This window comes from Equus asinus, chromosome 13, assembly GCF_041296235.1.
Source record: "Equus asinus isolate D_3611 breed Donkey chromosome 13, EquAss-T2T_v2, whole genome shotgun sequence".
NCBI lineage: Eukaryota > Metazoa > Chordata > Mammalia > Perissodactyla > Equidae > Equus > Equus asinus.
In genome coordinates this window covers 48278238-48299167 of record NC_091802.1, presented here as the reverse complement: position 1 = coordinate 48299167, position 20930 = coordinate 48278238, and the positions used below count along the sequence as shown (strand labels likewise).

Here is a 20930-nt window from a genome sequence, read left to right as displayed (position 1 = left end):
AACAACCAAACCAGCTCTACACATTCTTATCTTTCATCACTGCAAGCTCAATGGGAACAGCTAGGTGACATTTTTATAGTCTGCACCAAATGACGATGTTTTACAAGTTTTATAACTTGGAACTACTAGAGTTTCATATCAATGAAGGTCCAAAAAGATGCTCTTTGGAAATAACTAAGTATTTTAAGATAAAAATTCCGTTTACCTTAAAATGCTTAGTTTAGCAGAGTCAATTCTATGTCAAACACCTGCAAATTTCTGACATCTGGGGATCAGAGTATCACTGTGTACCAACTGCTCAGTCTAAGAAAGCAGCAGGACGAGCCACAGAAGAGAGAGCACAGCACTTGGAAGTGGCAACCGGCTGAGAAAGCCAAAATCTCTGGAAAGCTCTAATTAACAAATTTGTAATCAACCAATGTAACTTAAAGTAAAGAGATGAATCACTAAAAACCATGTCCCCAGACTAGACAGGACTAAGCTGCTTGAATGAACAGCTTCCTCAAGTCAGGCAGATGTTAAATGTTCCAAAACAGCAGGAAAAGACTCAACAATAATGACCATTCTGCAAAGTCTAAAATACCATAATAAGAGGGTGGAAATTAAAATAAGTTCCAAGAAAAGATTCTCTTTAAAAGACTATTAAATCAATAAAGTCTGTCCACTATTATTATCAAATCAGTAAACACTGATATTTTTCACAATCAATTAATCCCAAAAGGAAAAAAGGAAAAGAAAGATATTTACCTCTTCTAAGCTAGGGAGCGAAGAAGACGATACTGTTCGAGATGACAATGGGTGAAATGGCTCTTGACCAACAGCATGTTGATGATTCTGCATTTGTACAAAAGGGCTTTGCGGTGGCCTGTGAGGCAATGGAGGTAGGCCGTAGGGAAAACCTGGCCCCATTAGGTGATTCTGTTGTAAGTTAGCAAAAGTCCATGCTCCATCAGGTGCCAGGTATTTCAAGGGAGGAGGGGCAAGGTGTTCAGATGGCAATGAGAAAGGTGAGCTGAACATCTGGGGCGGTAGGCGCTGAGGAAATGCTGGGTTGTTGGCTACTTCAACGTCTCTGCTGTTGTCATTAAAGTTAGAAAAGTGGCTACTGTGGTCTGTACTGGATGGGGGAGATGGGACTGCTGGTGGGCTCCTAGTTTGAATTTGTCTATATTGCAAAAGTCTTGATTGAGGTGGTGGCATTTCAGCTAGTTCCCGTGTTTCACTTTGATCACGATTAGACAGTTCTCTGATTAAATCTTGAAACCTACATAAAGATGACAAAATATGAGAAGAAAATAAAAGAAAAGCTCCATTACCTTAAGGAGAGCTTAGTCAACTACATGTGTAATTTTTACAAACAAAATCATAATACTTAATTTAGAACTAACATTAATCTCAAAAGTAAGCATTAACACTCAATAGATACCGAATTGAAAACATTAAATAGGCCCAAGTACCTGACTTCTTTTTTTTCCCTTTGTATTAAAAACAACTGTCCTTGTTTCCACATGCCTTTGATAACTGGCAGTTATAAAAGGTCACCGTGATGATGGACCTTATTCAGAAGGGATTAGGAAACACTTCACTGCATTCACATGACACTGGCCATAAAAACAAGTTTAGAGTCAGGACTAAATACTCATAAATATCTGTAACTAAAAGAAGGTAGAGGCCAGCCCTGTGGCCGAGTGGTTAAGTTTGCATGCTCCGCTGCGGTGGCCCAGGGTTTTGCTGGTTCGGATCCTGGGAGCCGAAGTGGCACTACTCATCAGGCCACGCTGAGGTGGCGTCCCACATGCCACAACTAGAAGGACCCACAACTAAAATATACTACTATGTACTGGGGAGATTTGGGAGAAAAAGCAGAAAAAAAGAGAAAAGATTGGCAACAGTTGTTAGCGCAGGTGCCAATCTTTAAAAAAAAAAAAAAAGTAGGATTCTGTGCTACCAGGAAAAAAAAAATCAATGACAAATTTATAATTTTTAACTTTTAACCACTAATTTACTTCTCTCCTTATTCATTCTTTGTATCACTCCCGACTGTGGAAAAAAACCACTACTGAGTATGATGGTACATTTCCCCTTTTGAAGAGTCCACAAAGCCAGGGGCCTTAATTTACAGTCCACAGCAGATTGTCCATGCCTAGACTTGCACAAGAGTTACTTCTAAATGGATTCTCTATATTTTAGAGTCATTCAATAGAAGCGTATAGCATGTTCCCAGAAAGCCAGCATCCAATTTCTTTGGGAGACTATTCCAACTTGAGGCTAAAAGGACAACATTCAATTCAACAAAGAAAATAGTGTGTGTGGGGGGGTCATGTTTCAGAAGCCATTTTTAGTCTGCTGAAATACCTTGAGTCTGTGGTTTCTGCTTCATCTTCAGCACTGCTGGGGAGCTTCCAGTCTGCCCTCACTGGTGGCTGATGTAATCCAATGGGCGGCTGAGGAAGATGCTGGAGGTGAGGATGAGGATGGTGATGGTGTGGGTAGGGAATAGTGCCCTGACTGAGATAGGCATGATGCTCGTTCCACTGCTGTAGCCGCACTTGCTGCTGCCGTAATGTTTCCAGAGCTACACTCCCATGCAGACGATCTACAAAAACATTTGTGAAAAGTTTAAGTTCTCATGCATTTGGGGTTTCAAGTCAATTTTTCAAGAGGTTTTACAAGCAGACTTTCTCCACAAAGACCAAGACATGGCTACAATTTGGGTTTTGGAGAAAGCAAATGTTTTCTAAATTTGCCAGTAACTAAAGTTATGGTAATGATGATGATGATTTTTCCTTACCTACATAATGATGTAACCTGGCATCGACTGGATACCTAATATTATATAGCATTTGGAACTAGATTCTGATTATTACACTATGTGATTGATTTTCATTGGCATTATTTAGAGAGATGAATCAATCCTGACCCAAATTAATATTGCATAGTACATCATTTTAAGTAAATATTCTCTGAATTTGTTGCATTTAGCAGTGACAGGAGAACTTACCTAAAGCCTCCCCTATAGGCAGTCCTGGGGGATTCTCATCAGTGAAGTTATTCAGATGTGAAGGAAGAATGGGGCCGGGCTGCGCAATGGCTCGTAGAGGACTGTGGCCTTCCTGCAGCATGGGAGGAGGCTGCTGCTCAGGAATCACAGACTCTGCATGAGGGGACTGTGGTCGATGAGAAACTGCATTATTGAAAAAAGCGCTGTTGGGGCCTGCCTGATAGGCAGGAGAAAGTTGAGGAGGTGGCTGCTGAGTCAGCTGATTCAACGGATTCTGCTGCTGGACTACCTGATTTGGTTGGGGTGGCATTTGATTTGGATGTTCAGGCAAATTATTCTGCTGCTGATTTAACAAGGCGTGTTGCTGCGGAATTGGAAACGGTGGTCTTGGTAGCTGGGGAAGGGGATGAAAATGACGACTAGGGATTGCATACTGTGCATGGGGAGCAGGAAGAGGAAGATTTATATGTCTTGGGTTGAGATTATCTTTGCGATGAAATTTGGTATTGGGATAAACAACACCAGGACGTGATTCAGGACTTCTGTTCTGTAGATTCGATTCCAAATCAAACTAGAAAAAAATAAGAAGACTTTTTAAACTGTGGACGATCTGAGTCCCATGGCTCTCCACCTTTTCCCACCCCTGGCATATCCAAGGGATATGATACATTCTTAACAGTAATAGCAAGAGTGCTGGGTGCCCGATCAATCACTTTCTGACAACCAAATAAGGGAATAACTATTTTTTTAAATTAGAAAAGATGAAACAAGAAAAAACAGCATATTAAATTTGAGTCATAAAAAGAGATACTGCCATTTTATTAGCATATCTACTTTAATTCCTTTAAAAACATTATTTTTAATTTCACACTTTCTTCCTTGGAAAGATAATCATTTATTTCCTTCTGATATAAATCATTAAAATGTGTTCTTTCCTTCTGATTTTATGGTTTTTATACATCTCTTTCCTCAAACATATCTATATTAATTTTAAAAAACCCCAAAAACCTGTCTCAATTTAAACAACTTTGAAGTGAAAAAAACAATAAGTACTATATCATCTCTGTATAACCAGTTGGTGGTCAATTTTTGCCATTAGGTATTGACATTTATTCCTTCAACAAACGTTTATCGAGAGCCTACCAAGGGCTAGAGATTAAAAAAGCAATAAGAAGACCTAGTCTGTACCCTTAAGAGCTCACAGTAGGGACTGGCAAACTGTGGGCCCCAGGCCATTTCCAGCCCACTAGATTTTTGTAGATAAAGTCTTACTGGAACACAGCTACACCTGTTTGTTTACGTTTTGTCTATTGCTGCTTTCTCACTACAGTGGCAGAGCTGAGTGGCTGCAACAGAAACCATATGGCCCACAAAGCCTGAAGATTTCCTATCTGGCCTTTTGCAGAAAAAGTTTGCTAAGCTCTAGCTTAGACTCCAGTAGAGGACACCAACGTGTAAACGCAAAATGAGAGGCGCTGTAAGAGGATGTGGTGTGAGATTCTCGTGCCTGTGAAAATTAAAGGCAGCAGAGGCTATGGCATTCACAAAAAGAGGTGGAATTTTCCAGTGAGGGAAGGACATTCTAGGTAAAGGTAAGAGCTTATACAAAGATGGAGAGAGGAGAAAAAGCATGGCAGATTTGAGGAGCATGAGAAGTTTTGTGCACACAGAGCTATAACTTCACTTGTGTATATGTTAGTTTTCCCCTTCTTGACATCAGATGAAACTGCAAGAGCCCAATTATGCAAGACTCTGAATGATTCAATACTGAGTATAAACATGTTTTTAATTCTGTAAACTGTGGCAAGCTACTCAAGGCGTGTAAACTAGGGAGTGCTGTCATCCTTCCAAATGCAAGTTTGATCATAAGTGGTGACAATATGAAAAATGAAACATAAGGTTGAAAGAGGCCATTTTTCTTTTCCATTTCTGTCAAAACATTCAATGAGCTGCTTTGGTATTTCAATCTCCTTATTAGTTTCAAAGTTGAAATGGTCACTGATGAGTGCAGACTACTTGCCACCAAAGGCTCTCAAGTTATACATGGAACTGATCACTCCCAAGAACAAAGAACAATAGCTTGTTCCTAAACTGAAGTTGGGGTACACTCGGCAATAGAGCTATTGCAACAAATGGTTGCAATACGCCAATCATGCCCCAAATGTATTCTCAACTCTAATCACTAGCTCAAATGGACTGCCATTAAATTTAGTCAATAAGGTCCTTAAGACTACTGAGTGTAAAAAGATTGTCTAGAAAATGAAATGAGGAAGATGACAACTCTGTCCCAGTCTTGCCAAGCAGCTGCAATGCCTGCTCTTCAAATATCTCAGAACCTGATTAAAGTTCTTTATAAATAAATTATTTTCCCCATAAGTCTTCGTCTTTTGAATGACTAAAGCTACACTCAGCTAGGGTATACTTTTTTCCAGAAGACACTGTTGATATGCACACTTTGATCACATTAGGGAGACCATGATTAGATGTCAAGGTCGTTTGTGGATAAACTGCTGTTTTAATTGCCTCCTTCATTTCTGACTTTGACATGGACAGGAAACCAGGCCAGTGTCACAGAAATTTAGATCAAGACTGTGCTACTCCATGATGCTACAATGGGCTAAGCAGAATTGAGGATGGTAAGGTCTGAAGGAGTTTGAGTCTACTATCATCGGAATTAGATTATCCTCTATGACTTTCCTCACAACACTGATGTAGAGTCAAGGAAAGCTAGAATTTTTTTTCGCCCAGGGCCCCAGGACAAAGCATCAGAGTGGGAAAGAAAATGAAACATGTCTATCAGGCTGCCTCGCCCCCTGACTGGGAAAGATCATAATAGAAGTTTAAAAACAAGGACCTGAGAGACACTTAGCCCTCTCAGCTTCAGTTGTTCTGATAGCACTTGAGTCTCCTGCAGCGGGTTTTGGCCTGTGCTGCCTCTGCCTACAGCTGCTGCTGTTGTTGCTGCCCCATCGTGACGGGCCATTTGTTCTCCCGCGGCACCCCTTCCCAAACATACAGGACTTCTACTTTCACTGCAGCTCCCCTCTTACTCTATCAAGAAGTTCCTTGGGCTGCCTCATTTCACCGCAGCTTCTCCAGTGGGTACTCAGTCCTTCCAGCTGTAAAAAGTGTGAATCAGTGCTACTTATAGGACATAAGTAACTGAATAGAGAGAACAGCTACTTAAAGCAAGGCTGAGGCTGCACACACAAATTTGGAAGTCATTATCATGGAGAGGGCATTTAAAATCACGGATTGGACTAGTTTAAAGTAAGAAACAATAGAATGCAAAGACAGCTACAGGACAATGACAGAACCCTGGGAAATCCCAACGTAGGGACTACAGACGGATAGGAAATGGGTGAACAGGAACTTATAAAAGAGACAGAAGGTCATGTTAAAGAGAGTTGTGAAAAGTAGAAATGTGTGACAGAAAAACAAGATGGCCAAGAAGAAAGAAGCAGAAGATAGTGCCAAACACCAAAGCAAAGTCAAGTGAGACTGCAACTAAAACGTGTGCATAGTATTTGGTCCCTTGGAGCTGACTAGTTTCAGTGAAATGTTGAGGTCTAATACTAGACTGTGTTGGTTAAGGGGTAAATAAGAGATGAGCTGGAAAGGAGAAATTAAGCAGTAGCTATAAAGGAGACAAAGGTCAAAGAAAGTGTCTTTTTAAAAAACAGTCAAGAGCTGGCCTGGCGGCATAGTGGTTAAGTTCACGCACTCTGCTTTAGCCACCCAAGGTTCATGGGTCAAGATCCCAAGTATGGACCTACACGCCACTCATCAAGCCAACCTGTGGTGGCGTCCCATATACAAAATAGAGGAAGACTGGCAAGGATGTTAGCTCAGAGACAATCTTCCTCACAAAAACAAAAACAAAAATAATACAGTCTATCAATCAATTTACTTATAGTCTGAGAAGGAAGAATTAATAGCTAGAAAGAATCTAAAGATAAATGAGGAGAAGGGACAAAGTCTGTGAGGTGACCAGAAGAGGAGAGATTAGTCTTAACGGGCAAAAGGAGATAGGTACATGTAAAAGACATGCAGGGGAGCCCCAGAGGTTTTCCCTGAGGTTAGAAAACCAGAATTTCCCAGTGGCACTAATTCAACCAATGATTTGATTTCCCCTAACTGGTTCACAAACACAGAAGCAGAGAGAGTAGATGAATGAATAGATAAAGAGTTAAGGATTTATACAGTGCGTGTGTGATGAGAGAATAAGGTGAGGGAACTGAGGAAGTTAATTCTACCTTCTTCAATATAACAGCTCTTCCCATTCTAATTTTCAACGACACATCTACAGCTGTGTCTCATGTACTACTTTATCATGGAAAGTCTCTAAAGTCACATCTATTATTGAGGAACACAATTTGAGTATACTTTTCTAAAAAAGTCTACTGATAAGTGATATACACAAAAAGGTAAATACTTTTCTTTAAAACATCAAGATTCCAAGATGATCAATCAGATTAACTTCATTGGAACAATGCATTCACTAAATATAAGCAGCATACCTGTTTTGATTCTGTAGGCTTTTTCTCTGGTGTTCGAATCTTACTAATTTCCGGTCCAGGATTATTTGTATCACTTTTACCTAAGAAAATATTTAAAAATTCTTATAAATTGTCTCCAGTGTATGTTACATTTCCAGTGACTAACCAATATTAGACAAAGAAGTAGAATATTTTAAACATTTTTCACCCATTACTATTGATTTATATTACTGCTGGGGTTTTGTTCCTAGAATTTTCAGAGTTGCAGTTTCTCTGTAAGAAAGAAAATTTATAAATAAAGCAAACCTCATTGACAGGGCAAAAGCTTAATAAGGGAACAATTCCAGACATCAAATAATTCCAAAGATAACTGCCCAATCTCCAGGAATTTACAGTCTCATTTTCTTTTTTTTTTTAAAAGATTGACACCTGAGCTCAATGCTTTGGCCATTTACAAATGCACTTAAGCATAAACCCAAATAATGTGTCAATCCAATTAAGTAAAGCAATCTAAACTAAATAAAGATATTCTGAAGGAAACATATACTGTTTATAGTAATAGATATCAAACTAAATATAAGTGGATGATATTAGAGAAATCAAAATTAAGTTAAAAAATCACAATTATAATAGACTTAAATAATGCTATTTCATGCATGCGAAAGGCTTTTAATCTATAAGAATTAATTGCTGGATATTTTAGATTCCTTGAAAGAATCCTTGATTTGGGTTCTTGTTGGAAAACAGTTTTTATTTTTTTTTTAAAGATTGGCATCTGAGCTAACACATCTTTTGCCAATCTTCTTTTTCTTCTTCTCCCCAAAGTCCCCCAGTACCTAGTTGTAGATTCTAGTTGCAGGTCCCTTTGGTTGTGCTATGTGGGACGCTGCCTCAGCATGACTTGATGAACGGTGCCATGTCCACGCCCAGGATCTGAACTGGTGAAACCCTGGGCCACCAAAGTGGAGCATGCGAACTTAACCACTCAGCCATGGGGCTGGCCCTGGAAAACACTTTTTTAAGAATGCCACTAGAACTTCACAAAATGAATTATCATGTAAAAATAGCCTTACTACTAAACTTCAGGAAATGAAAACCACAATGTCTGAGATGAAAAACACACTGGATGGAATTAGCAGCAGATCAGACATTGCAGAACAAAAACTTAGTGAACTTGAAAGCACAGAAATAGAAACTACACAAAACGAACACAAAAAGAAAAAGGAATTAAAAAATAAAATGAAAAGAGCATCCCTGAACTGTGGGGAAACTTTAAGCAACCTTATATATGGGTAATAGGAATTCCTGAAGAAGAGAGGAGGAGGAAGACAGAAAAAATATCTGAAGAAAAGAAGGTCAAAAATTTCCAAACTTGATGAAAACTGTAAACCCACAAATCTAAGAAGCTCATCAAAACTCAAAGACAAGAAGCATGAAGAAAGCTACACCAAGAATATCACAATCAAATTACTAAAACCAGTATAAAAAGAAACTTTAAAAAGCAGTCAGAGAAAAAAAAGACATTATATACAGGAAAACAAAGACAAGGATGACATCAGACTTCTCACTGGAAACAATACAAGCAAGAAAACAGAAGAGCAATATCACTACAGTACTAAAGGATAAAAACTATCAACTAAGAATTCTATATTCTGCAAATCTATCTTTCAAAAATGAAGATGAAATAAAGACATTTTCAGACATACAAATGCTAAAAGAATCCATCACCAGCAGACTTCTAATATTCTACAAGGAATATTAAAAGAAGTCCTTCAGACAGAAGGAAAATTATATCAGATGGAAACAAGAATACGCAAAAAGAAAGAAAGAATACCAGAAATGCTAACTACATGGACAGATACAAAAGATTATTTTTCTTATTATTTAAAACTCTTAGAAAGACATTTGGCCATTTAAACAAAAATACTAACAATATTTTGGGGATATAACATATGTAAAAGTAAAATGCATGATAACAATATCATAAGGGCCAGAAGAGGAAAAATTGAAATATCATAAAGTTCTTTTACTGTACATCAAGTGGTAAAATATAAATTGGAAAGAGACTGCGATAAATTAAAGTGTATACTATAAACCTAAAGCAAATATCAAAACAATAAAGAGTTATAGCTAATGAGTCAACAAAGGAGATAAAACAGAATCATAAAAAATACCCAATTAACCCAAAAGAAGGCCAAGTAAAAGGAAAAGGGGAACAAAACACAGATTAGACAAATTAGAAACAAATAGCAAGATGATAAAACCAAATCTAACTATATCAACAATCACATTAAGTATAAATGGTCTAAACACCCCAACTAAAAGGCACAGATCGTCACATTGGATTAAAAAAAGAATCAAGAGCCAACCATTTGCTATCTAAAAGAAGTGCACTTTAAATATAAAGACACAAATAGATTAAAAGTAAAAGGTCAAAAAAAGATATACCATGCTAACACTAGTCAAAAGAAAGCTGAAGTGGCTACATTGATATTATGCAAAGTAGATCTCAGAGCAAAGAATATTACCAGGGATCATTTCATAATGATAAATTTGTTAATTAATCAAGAGCACATAATCCTAAATGTTTACGCACCTAATCACAGAACTCTAAAATCCATCAAGCAAAACTTAAGGGAAAAATAGACGAGTACCAGTTATATTTGGAGAGTACAATATTTCTCTATCAATATGTATTTTTAAAAAGTAAATAGAAAATCAGCAAGGATATAGCAAACTTGAATAATGCTATGAACCAACTTGACCTGATTAACATTTATAGAGCACTCATTCTTCTCAAGTGTACAAGGAATGCTTACAAAGACAGACCATATCCTGAACCACAAAACAAATCTTAATAAATTCAAAAAGATTCAAGTCATACAAAATATGTTCTCTTACCACAACGGAATTAAAGTAGAAATCAGTAACAGAAACATTCTGATAAAATCTTCCATAATTGGAAACTAAAGCCCACCTTTCTAAATAATCCATGAATCTAATTTCAAGAGAAATTAGAAACTGTGCTGAACAGAATGAAATGAAAATGCAACATTAGAATTTGTGGGATGCACTTCTGAGGAGGAAAATTTTAACACTAAATACCTATATTAATGTAAGCTTTCACCTTAACAAAATATGTGCAAGAGTTGTACACTGAAAACTTTAAAAAAAAAAAAGCTGTAAGAAGTTAAAGACCTTAAAAAAGAGAGAGACAGATATACCCTATTCATAAATCAGAAGACTCAGTAGATCAGTATTGTTAAGATGTCAATTCTTGCCAAATTGACCTATAGATTCAATACAATTCCAATCAAATTCCCAGCAGGTGTTTTTGCAGAAACTGATTCTAAAATGCATATGGAAATGCAAAGGATCTGAAATAGACAATTTTGAAAGAGGCTAACAAAATTGGAATTATACTACCTTATTTCAAGACTTTTATAAAGTTATAGTCATCAAGACATATTTGGCATAAACATAAACATCTGCATCAGAAGAACAAAATAGAAACTTCACGTATCTGGTCAACTGATTTTCAACAAAGGCACCAAGTTAGTTTAATGGAGGAAAGACAGTGTTTTCAACAAATGGTGCTGAAAAAACTGAACATATATTTTTATATAAACATAACGTATATATGCAAAACTAAAACAAAACAATAAAAAAACTCTTACCTCACAACATATACAAAAACTAACTCAAAACAGACTTAGCGTAAGAGTTAAAATTATGAAACTTCTAGAAAAAAAAGAAGATTTTTGTGACCCTGGATTAGGCAAAAATTTTTAGACATTATCAATAACACAACTCATAGAAGAAAACAAGGGACAAGCTGGACTTCATCAAAAACAGAACTTCTGGGGCCGGCCCCATGGCATAGTGGTTAAGTCCAGCGTACCCTGCTTCAGCAGCCTAGGTTCATGGGTTCAGATCTCGGGCACAGACCCACACCACTAGTCAAGACAGCTTGTGGCAGCAAACCCACATACAAAGTAGAGGAAGACTGGCACAAATTTTTGCTCAGTGATCTTCCTCAGGCAAAAAAAGAGGAAGACTGCAAACAGATGTTAGCTCACAGCGAATCTTCCTCACCGAAAAAAAAAACCAAACTTCAGATCTTTGAAAGATATTATTAAGGCAATGAAAAGTCAAGCCATTATCTTGGGAGAAAATATTTTCAAAACATATATCTAATTAAAGATTTGCATCTTGAATGTATAAAGAATCTTATAACTTAAGACAAACAAACCAATAAAAAAGTGGACAAAAGATATGAATAGATGCTTCATCAAAGATATATAGATGGCAAATAAGCCCAATGAAAAACTACTCAATGACATTGGTAACTAGGAACATGTAAATTAATCCTACAATGAAATACCATCAGGTTCTCAATAGCAAGGGTAAAATTTAACAGACTGATAATATCAAGTGCTGATGAGAAATGTACAGCAACTGGAAATCTCATACATTACTAATAGAAATGAAAAATGGTTCAGCCACTTTGGAAAATAGTATGACAGTTTCTTAATACAGTTAAAAATGTATTTACAATATGCTTAGCAATCTCTCTCCTGGGTATTTACCCAAGAGAAATGTAACATATGTTCATATACATGTTCAAAGCATCTTTATTCCTAAGAGCCAAAGATTACAAATAACTGAGGTGTCCATCAATGGATGGATAGATAAAAACACTGCAGTGCATCCATATATTGGAAAACTAATCAACAGTAAAAAGGAACAACTGACACAGACAACATGAATGAATCTCAAAAGCATTAAGCTAAGTGAACGAAGCCAGACACAAAAAACAACATACTCTATGATTCCATTTATATGACATATTAGAGTAAAGACAAAAGTACAGGGATAAAAGTCAGATGAATGGCTGTCAAGGGCTGGGGACTGGAGGAGACTGACTGCAAAGAGGTATGAGGGAACTTTTTGAGGTGATGTAAATATCCTGTATCTTGATTTTGGTGGTGATTAACAACTCCGTATATTTGTCAAAACACATCAAGCTATACATTTTAAAGGGTGAATTTTACTGTATATAAATTATACCTCAATAAATCTGACTTTAAAAAATAGAGTGGGTTGGTGCTGGCCCTGTGGCTGAGTGGTTAAGTGCGCACATTCCGTTTTGGCAACCCAGGATTCACCAGTTTAGATCCCTGGCATGACCTACACATCACTCTTCAAGCCATGCTGCGGCAGTATCCAACACAGAACTACAATGACATACAACCAGGATATACAACTATGTGCTGGGGCTTTGGGGAGGAAAAAAAAATAGGGTGGGTCATTTTTCCTTATTTATAATTCTAATAGACAAGAGACTTGATTTGCATTAAAAAATTACTTTAAATCAACTACCATCACAGTAGCATTAATGTTTACTATACCCCTAAAATATTTTGGGTCAAGAAAAATGTTTAATGAGAGAGGGTTTTCTGTCTCAATTTTAAACAACTACCATTTAAATAAAATTTAATATTTTTCAGGAAATTTGGTAATAACAATCCTAAGTGGTAGGTTACATGCAAATTTTGTATCTGTGTACATATTGTATCATCTGGAGAGAGGATCCATAGTTTCTCAAAGAATCTTTCTCAAAGAATCAAAGACCTCTCAAAGAGGTCTGTAATGCATGAACAAGTTAACAATCATACTGTTAAAGGAACTTTATATATTGAGATAACCTGGCATATTATCAACTTAAGAACAGGAGAACAGCAAAGAAACTCACCATTTCGACTTTGCTCATGCTGATCCTTCTCCTGATGCTGGTTTTGTGGCTGCCCTATGCTGACAGGTGGGTGATGCCCAAGGCCATAAGGTATAGGAGACCCCCGTCCATGTGTCTGTAAGAGGTTCATATTGTAGGCCATTGCTGCCTGATGCGTAATGATTCGAGGATCAACCGCAAACCTACCCTGGTATCCTGTCCATGGTACCTAGGTTATTACAAGGAATAAAATAATGTGCTAAGTACATTCTGGAAGGCAAACCGCTGTTGATTAGGAAAAAGCAAACACGCAGAGACGTTAATTTTATTAAAATGAATAACGACAAATTCGATGCTAACAATAACAATTGGTAGAACTACTGCTATACCTTAACTGGCCAAAAAAGGAGCCCTGAATCTTTAGTGTATAAGGGAGAAGTGATCATTCTTCAGGTTGGGAAGAAACTGAGGACTTAAAATTGGTGATTATTCCTTGAGGCATTAAATCATTTTATAGTCTTGAATCATTTTCCCTCAACATGAATGTATACATGTCACAGATTACCATGAAAATTCTCTTTCAAGTCCTATCTACATAGTTACATAGTTTAATAGACTGGATAAGAGAACAGGAAAACAATTAAGAAAGAATTTAGTCTAAGGAGTCTCAACTCAACTTTCCAACTTGACATTCCAACTTTATATGATTAATCACATCTTTTAATGTTCATTTATTGTGGGCAAATTTCAAACACGCCATTAGTTTAATTAATGCTTTTGATTAATTCAACTCTTTCCCTTAAATCACAGAAACAGAAAATTTCTTTAGGTGTGTCTAAATATATAATCTCTGTATATTAACATAAAAGGAATAAATACAATGACATCCGAGCTACTGCCCCTATTATTTTTACTATAATATAACTGTCAAATGCAGACTCTCAGAAATTTTATATATTAAAAGCCTCTTTGATCTAGTAAAATGAAATATAAATCCCAAGGGACTTACTATTTAAAGCAGATGATGTATAATGTTGCCGGGCTGTCTGGGAAGAAATAACTGAGCTAAAATCAAAAGTCTGTGGGGAGTGGGCATGAATTACATATTTCTTACTGACAGTTATTCTCATTGGCTGCTGTGATTGTGAGCTATCATGTCCAACATGGCTGAAAAATGTTTGCAGCCAGGCATTTTTCCACTTTTGGGGTGTGCCCAGGAGTGCCAAAGATCCTTGGAAATGATTACCTCTACCTGAAATTACAGTACTTGCCTTAAATGAAAGAAATATTTTCTAGGCTAAAATTCCTGAATTTGGAAATATCGGTATATCGGCAAATTAACAAAATTACAGAAATATTCAAAAATCTTAAAGGAAATAAAAATGGGTTTTATACAGGATGGAAGCCCTTTAGAAATCTACATTCTTAGAAAAGATTTAATAATGTTTTTAAGTATCAGTAAGATTTCATAGGTGTGGAATTTCTCAGATAAATTTAGATACAAGGGAGGTAGACTAATCCAAGCCTCTTTGTCTTCTCCTCTAAACTGTATTTCTTAGGGAGGGTTAGTGAATTACACAAGAGTAAAAAAGCAAAAGATAAAACAAAAACACCACTTTACAAAACAAGAAACCAATTTACTAGCTGTTAACTTTTAGCCCAATTTTCCCCAGTAAACATACGCTAAAAGAATACAAAGGCTTCTCAATCAAAACATCTAATTTACAAATCTCTCCATAGCCATTGACAATCTAGTACGAAACTGTAAGCAAGCAATTCACATTTCTTCGGTCATTTCAGAATTTGAAGGTGAAAGATAAGAGTTGCTTTAAAAGAAGCCTATAGGCATTGAAAAGTTAAAAAAAAGTTTGCTAGAACACTATTTGGGATAGTCACTACTTTAGCAAGGGCTGTTATTTTATCCAATAGAAAGTATCTCAGACGTCCACTTACAGGTAAAGGCACCGACATAACTACATTCCCTCCGTAGACAGCAGGTACATAAAGAATACTCGTCCCAGTGTGAGGATCTATTCTCTGAACAGGGCTTGGAGATTTCCCCAAATTAGGGTGAGGTCCAAGAGGAGGTGGAGGAGTGTATGCTCTAATAGGATTGCCAATAAGTACGGAAGGATTGGGCTGAACTGAAAAATAAACAGAGAATGGATGCACTTAATAGCTGTACATATTCACCCAGACAAAAATAATTTAAATCATCCAACAGCAAAATATGTTTCCCAAGTTTGCCATGAGCTATCTTATAATTAAAAGATTATCAGTGTGGAAGAGTAAAGGATATTTAAAAAACAACTTTTATAATCTTCCCTAAAATCAGCTTGAGATATACAAAGTATTCTCTTTAATAAACTAGCACAATTTTAAACGTCTTCAAAAGAGCCAGAGATGGGTCCTTCAAGAGAGAACACCATGCGCACACATATACTCTCAGTAAACATTCTTCTAAGACTAGGAAAATATATACAATTCTTCAGAAGAAAGTTCTAACTTGTAATTGTTACATAGTCCCGTACAAAACGAAGGTTAAGCAATTATTTTAAAAGCATAATTCTGCAACATTTTAAATTATTTAAACAAATTTTATCTTGAAATTTGTACGACCCAACATTTGTAGGATTTAAGTATGTTCCAAAAACTCATGTTGCATAGCACGCTTAAATGTTCTTCCTCAGAACTTCTAGATATGTACTTTGGTACCTACAAAATCACCCTTTTTCAGAAATGACACATCAAAGCATTCACAAGATTAGATGTGTTGACTAAAAGAGTTAAGTGAGTTCCAAAGTGGGGGTGGGTGGGTGGGTGTGTGTGTGTGTGTGTGTGTGTGTGTGTGTGTGTGTGTGTGTGTATCCCTCTCCCCATCCTCCTCTTTCTAATGATGAAATTTTAGGGCTAATTTTTCCACTTACCAATTCCATCATTCTGGAAATGATCATTCTGGGTATGATGGAGGTTTTTCCCCTTTGGAGAAAAAAAGAAATGCATAGTAATTTAAACATTTAATATTAAAGAACAATAACCATTTTCCTAATCCAACGCAAATTACATACACACAACAATTAAAATTTAAAGACTGTGAGTCTGTAATTAATAACCATTAGGCTGTTTTGAGCCAACTTTCTTTCTAAACACTAGGCCTCAAGTTGATTTCTCAGCTTCAAATTAAGGATATTTAAAATTCTTTTTTTTAACGATTTTTTTAAATAAAAAGAAATATAGAAGCAATGGGACTGAAACCCAAATTCTATTCCTTTATAGCTTTTCTATAAACTAAATGACAAAATGTAAGTTGTTTTTCAAGGGAAAAATATCAGTCTTCAATTCTTGAGGATAAGAACCCCTAAAATAATAACATGAATATAAACATGGTTTGGGATTTTTGATATTTTGAGTATAACTCATGGGACTTTAAAGTTCATATAATGATATACTAGTCACCACTAAAAATGATGACTTTTAGGCAGAAACAATATTTGAAAAGACAATGGTTCTGAATTTCTGGTCTTTAAAAAATATTTTTCTCTTTCCATTGGCTAAATGTAACACGCAAAGCCATTATACAAGTAGCACATTATACAACTTACCCTTAGACACACACAGATTTGTTATTTGTACATTACATCTGAAAACTAAAGGAGAGATAACGTCTAGCAGGAAGAAAAATTCAATCTTGACCAAAGCAAAAGTACAGCGATGCTTCGTTTATCTATCTAACTGTCAGCAACATTAAATATTCAGATCAGCACTAAACACTGCAGACTTATGGTCATCAGTTAGTTATGGGTGGGAAAGAGCAGCTAAGCACTAATTCTTAAAAAGTAAGGGGCCGGGCCGGTGGCACAGCAGTTAAGTGCGCACATTCTGCTTCTCAGTGGCCTGGGTTCGCTGGTTCCGATCCCGGGTGCGGACATGGCACTGCTTGGCAAGCCATGCCGTGGTGGGCATCCCACATATAAACTGGAGGAGGATGGGCATGGATATTAGCTCAGGGCCAGTCTTCCTCAGCAAGAAGAGGAGGATTGGCAGTAGTTAGCTCAGGGCTAATCTTCCTCAAAAAAAAAAAAAAAGAATTGTAGTTGGTCTACTAACCCAAAGAGAATGTTCAGTGTATGGTACTAGCTATAAAAAACAAACTTCTGAGGAGTAGAGAAGTGATAAGGAAAGCAGACAGAAGAAAGCAGAAAAAGTGAAAAGGAGAAAATAGCAGACAGCAGAGATGGCAGGAGCAGGTGAGAAGATCAGAAGCATAACCAATTAGAAGTGACAACTAGAGCAGCCAGGGGCACATACACTGACAGAAGAAAGGAGAGCTAGTGACAGAGGCAGAAGATAAGATAGTTCCAAGAGGGTAACAAACCCTTTAGATTTCTGAGCCTCTAACGACCCATCAACCAGGGGCAATTGTGTAGCACACGAGAAAACAGTGATTTAGTCAGTGCAGTAGGCAGAACAGCCCCACAAAGATGTCCATGCCCTCATTCCTGAAACCCATTGATATGTCACATTATGAGACAAAAGAGACTGCAGCTATAATTAAAGTTATGAACTTAAAATAAGGAGATTATCCTAGATTATCTGGGTAGACCCAATCTAATCATATGAGCCCTAAAAGCAGAGAAATGTCTCCAGTTGGAGTCAGAAAGATGTGGCAGAAGAGGAAGTAAGGGACGTGGCAGAAGGGGACATCATAGAGATTCCAAGGGTAAGAAGGATTAAACGCACTGTTGATGGCTTTGAGATGCAGGGGCCACATTCAAGCACTGGAGAGAAGCCTCCAGAAGCTAAGAATGGCTCCACTCCCAGCTGACAGCCAGCAAGGAAAGAGGAACTGCAGTTCCTCAAACACAAGGAACTGCATTCTGCCAACAACCTGCATGACCTTAGATGGAGATTCTTTCCAGAGCCTCCAGAAAAGAGCCCAGTTGGCCAACACCCTGATCCTGGCCTTGTGAGACCTGGAGCCAAGAAACCAACCAAGACCACCTGGACATCTGACCCAAAGAAACGTGAGATAATAAATTTGTGTTGTTGTAAATCACGAGGTTTGCGTTAATTTGTTATAGCAGCACTAGGAAACCAATACAAAGAGTAACCAGTCTAGGGCAATCCTATACTGTAAAGCTGGAAGCATGCCAGACAATATACATGAGCACTCTGGGTGCTGTGTGACAGACTAAATTAGAAAGCAACTCTGGAGGCCAGTGCCTGTGGCCTAGTGGTTAAGTTAAGTGTGCTCCACTTCGGCAGCCCGGGTTCAGTTCCTGGGTGTGGGCCTACACCACTTGTCTATCAGTGGCCATACCGTGACAGCAGCTCACACGCAAAACAGAGGAAGACTGGCAGCAGACGTTAACTCAGGGCTAATCTTTTTCAGAAAAAAAAAGGTAACTTTGGGCCGATCACATAACAAGATAGTGGTATATCGACAAGTATAATTCAGCACTCTGTACAATTTTATATAGGAAAAACTCCTCTAGGACATTTCAACTTAGCATGCAACTGTGAAGTAGTAAGTGTGCCAGGTCTATACAAAGCATGCAATGTTTGGTTGCTTCTAAACAAAACACTAATGCAGCAGTAAGCTAGAGCTGACTCTGTATAAACTTCATTCCACGGTGATAATGCCAAACTTTTACTAAGAAATCTTCCAAAGTATGTGTACCTTCGCTAGAATGCCAGTTAATGCCAGGATTTTTATAAGCAAATGTAGCCAAATCATCTATTTTTGATGACTTTTTACTCAACCATTTATTCATTCAAATATTTACTTTTTCATTCACTCATTTTTGCATTGTTTTCCACTTACTCATTTTAAAAATGTTTATGAGGACCCACCATATGTCCACCCCTGACTGGGCACTGAGGTTACTGAGGCACACAAAACTGACACATTTTCTGATGTCTGGACAGTGAGACACAACATAAGCAGCTAGAGATAGACAGTGAAAAACAACTCACAAATGAAAATCTATAAAATAATGCAATAGTCTTTTCAGAGGATCAATTTGTCAATATTTTCTATCCACTGAATACTTCTTACAGGGTGTGCAAATGAATGTTTCATTTTAGCAAAGCTTCCAAATACTGCTCCCCACATGTGCCCAGGAGTTTAAGCAAAATGAAGACAAGAACATTGTTCTTCTATGTGCTAATTCTGCAGGCACCCATGGAACAGACACTTTACTGTAAATGAGGCCTAAAGAGAGTGAGGCAATGAAGTGTTAGCTAGGACTACCTGTTCCTCCATCCCCTAACATTCTGTACCCTCGTGAAACCTAATCACAAAACTGTTGTCTTCGTGAGGAGAATAAAGTTACTTGGTTGCTAAACAGCTAGGGTATGTCTTTTGCCAAACATAGCCCTGAGGAAGTAGATCCTGGATCATTTTTAACCACCATCCAGCCTTCTAATGACTTCATCTACATGAAATCCTATTGGGAGTTTAAATCTTGGTCTAACATTAACCATACTAATTTTTAATATTCCTTACCTACAGAACTGTGTTTAAAAGTGTGTTAAACATTAAACAGATCCAGGATGGCGGTGTGAGTAGTCTTCTTTGTCTCTCCCCCTTCAAATCTACAACTAATTGGACATTCATCGCTTAACAAAGGATATCCATATAGCATCTCAGACGCCTGAGAGACCCACGCTGCTATACATCAGAAGGCGGACAGACTTCCCTCCGGGAGGAGGTGGAGATAGGTGAAAACTCTCCAACCCTGACCCACAAACAGCCTAGTACCTGCAAGCGGCTTTCTTCCAGCAGACGCCCCCAGAACATCACCACACACCAAGAGCAGGAGGGAGCGCACACCAGAGGAGCAACAGTGGAAACAGGTGACCAGAGCCCTACCTAAGCCCCCTGCAATTACACCTAAGCCCAGAGGGAAGCTCCAGTGTTACACACCAGAGGCGGCAGGGAAAACCCCTACCCGCCATTAGCAGAGAGGCCCCACCTAGCATCCACAATGCCAGGAGGCTCCCAGAGAGAATCCCCAACAGGGCAGCAGCCCGCCGGCTGCCGCCGCTGGTCTCACAGACTGCAGCTGTTGCCCAATCCGGGCTCGGGACTACCGGAGACCTCCTGGGAGAGGACTGGGGCTGGGTGGAGCTTCAGCGGCCAGCTCCACAGCCCGGGGGGAAACTCCAGAGTTCCATCCGGGTAGCAGGCAAAGTCTCTACCTGCCATTAGCGGAGAGGCCCCTCCCAGCATCCATAACGCCAGGAGGCTCCCGGAGAGAATCCCAAACGGGGCGGTGGCCTGCCAGCTGCCACCGCTGGCCCCACTGACTGCGGCTATCGCCCGGTCAGGGCACGGGGCTACTGAAGATCTCCTGGGAGAGGTCTGGGGCTGGGTGGAGTTTTGGCGGCCAGCGGCCGGCGGCACGGCCCAGGGGGAAACTCTGGGCTTCCATCCTGGCAGCAGGCATAGCCTCTACCCGCAAATAGCGGAGACGCCCTTCCCAGCACCCACAGTGGCGGGAGGGTCCTGAAGAGGAGAATCCCAGGCAGGGCAGCAGCCAGCCAGCTGCCAGTGAATCAAGGTCTCCGGCTATCCCCCAGACAGGGCAAGGGGCTCCCCGAGATCCTGGGGGAGAGGACTGGGGCTGGGTAGAGTTCCAGTGACCCAGCTCCGTGGCCCAGGGGGAAACTCTACAGTCTCACAGTAGCCTCA

The 20930-nt window shown here is 38.6% G+C and overlaps 1 protein-coding gene across 25 annotated transcripts in view; it reads right to left on the bottom strand.

The window, feature by feature from the left end:
• Positions 1-20930, bottom strand: part of HELZ (helicase with zinc finger) — a 171979-nt gene that overhangs the window by 25921 nt on the left and 125128 nt on the right. For 16 of the 25 annotated variants that reach the window (XM_044744239.2, XM_070482119.1, XM_044744234.2 and 13 more), the window contains 8 exons: positions 16162-16213; positions 15188-15378; positions 13256-13463; positions 7522-7601; positions 6052-6120; positions 3002-3572; positions 2356-2596; positions 748-1264 (listed from right to left, as the gene is read on the bottom strand). In XM_044744239.2, the coding sequence (XP_044600174.2) occupies positions 748-1264; positions 2356-2596; positions 3002-3572; positions 6052-6120; positions 7522-7601; positions 13256-13463; positions 15188-15378; positions 16162-16213 (1929 nt within the window). The remainder of the gene's footprint in view (positions 1-747; positions 1265-2355; positions 2597-3001; positions 3573-6051; positions 6121-7521; positions 7602-13255; positions 13464-15187; positions 15379-16161; positions 16214-20930) is intronic. The other 9 variants (XM_070482122.1, XM_070482125.1, XM_044744241.2 and 6 more) reach the window with 1 other exon arrangement.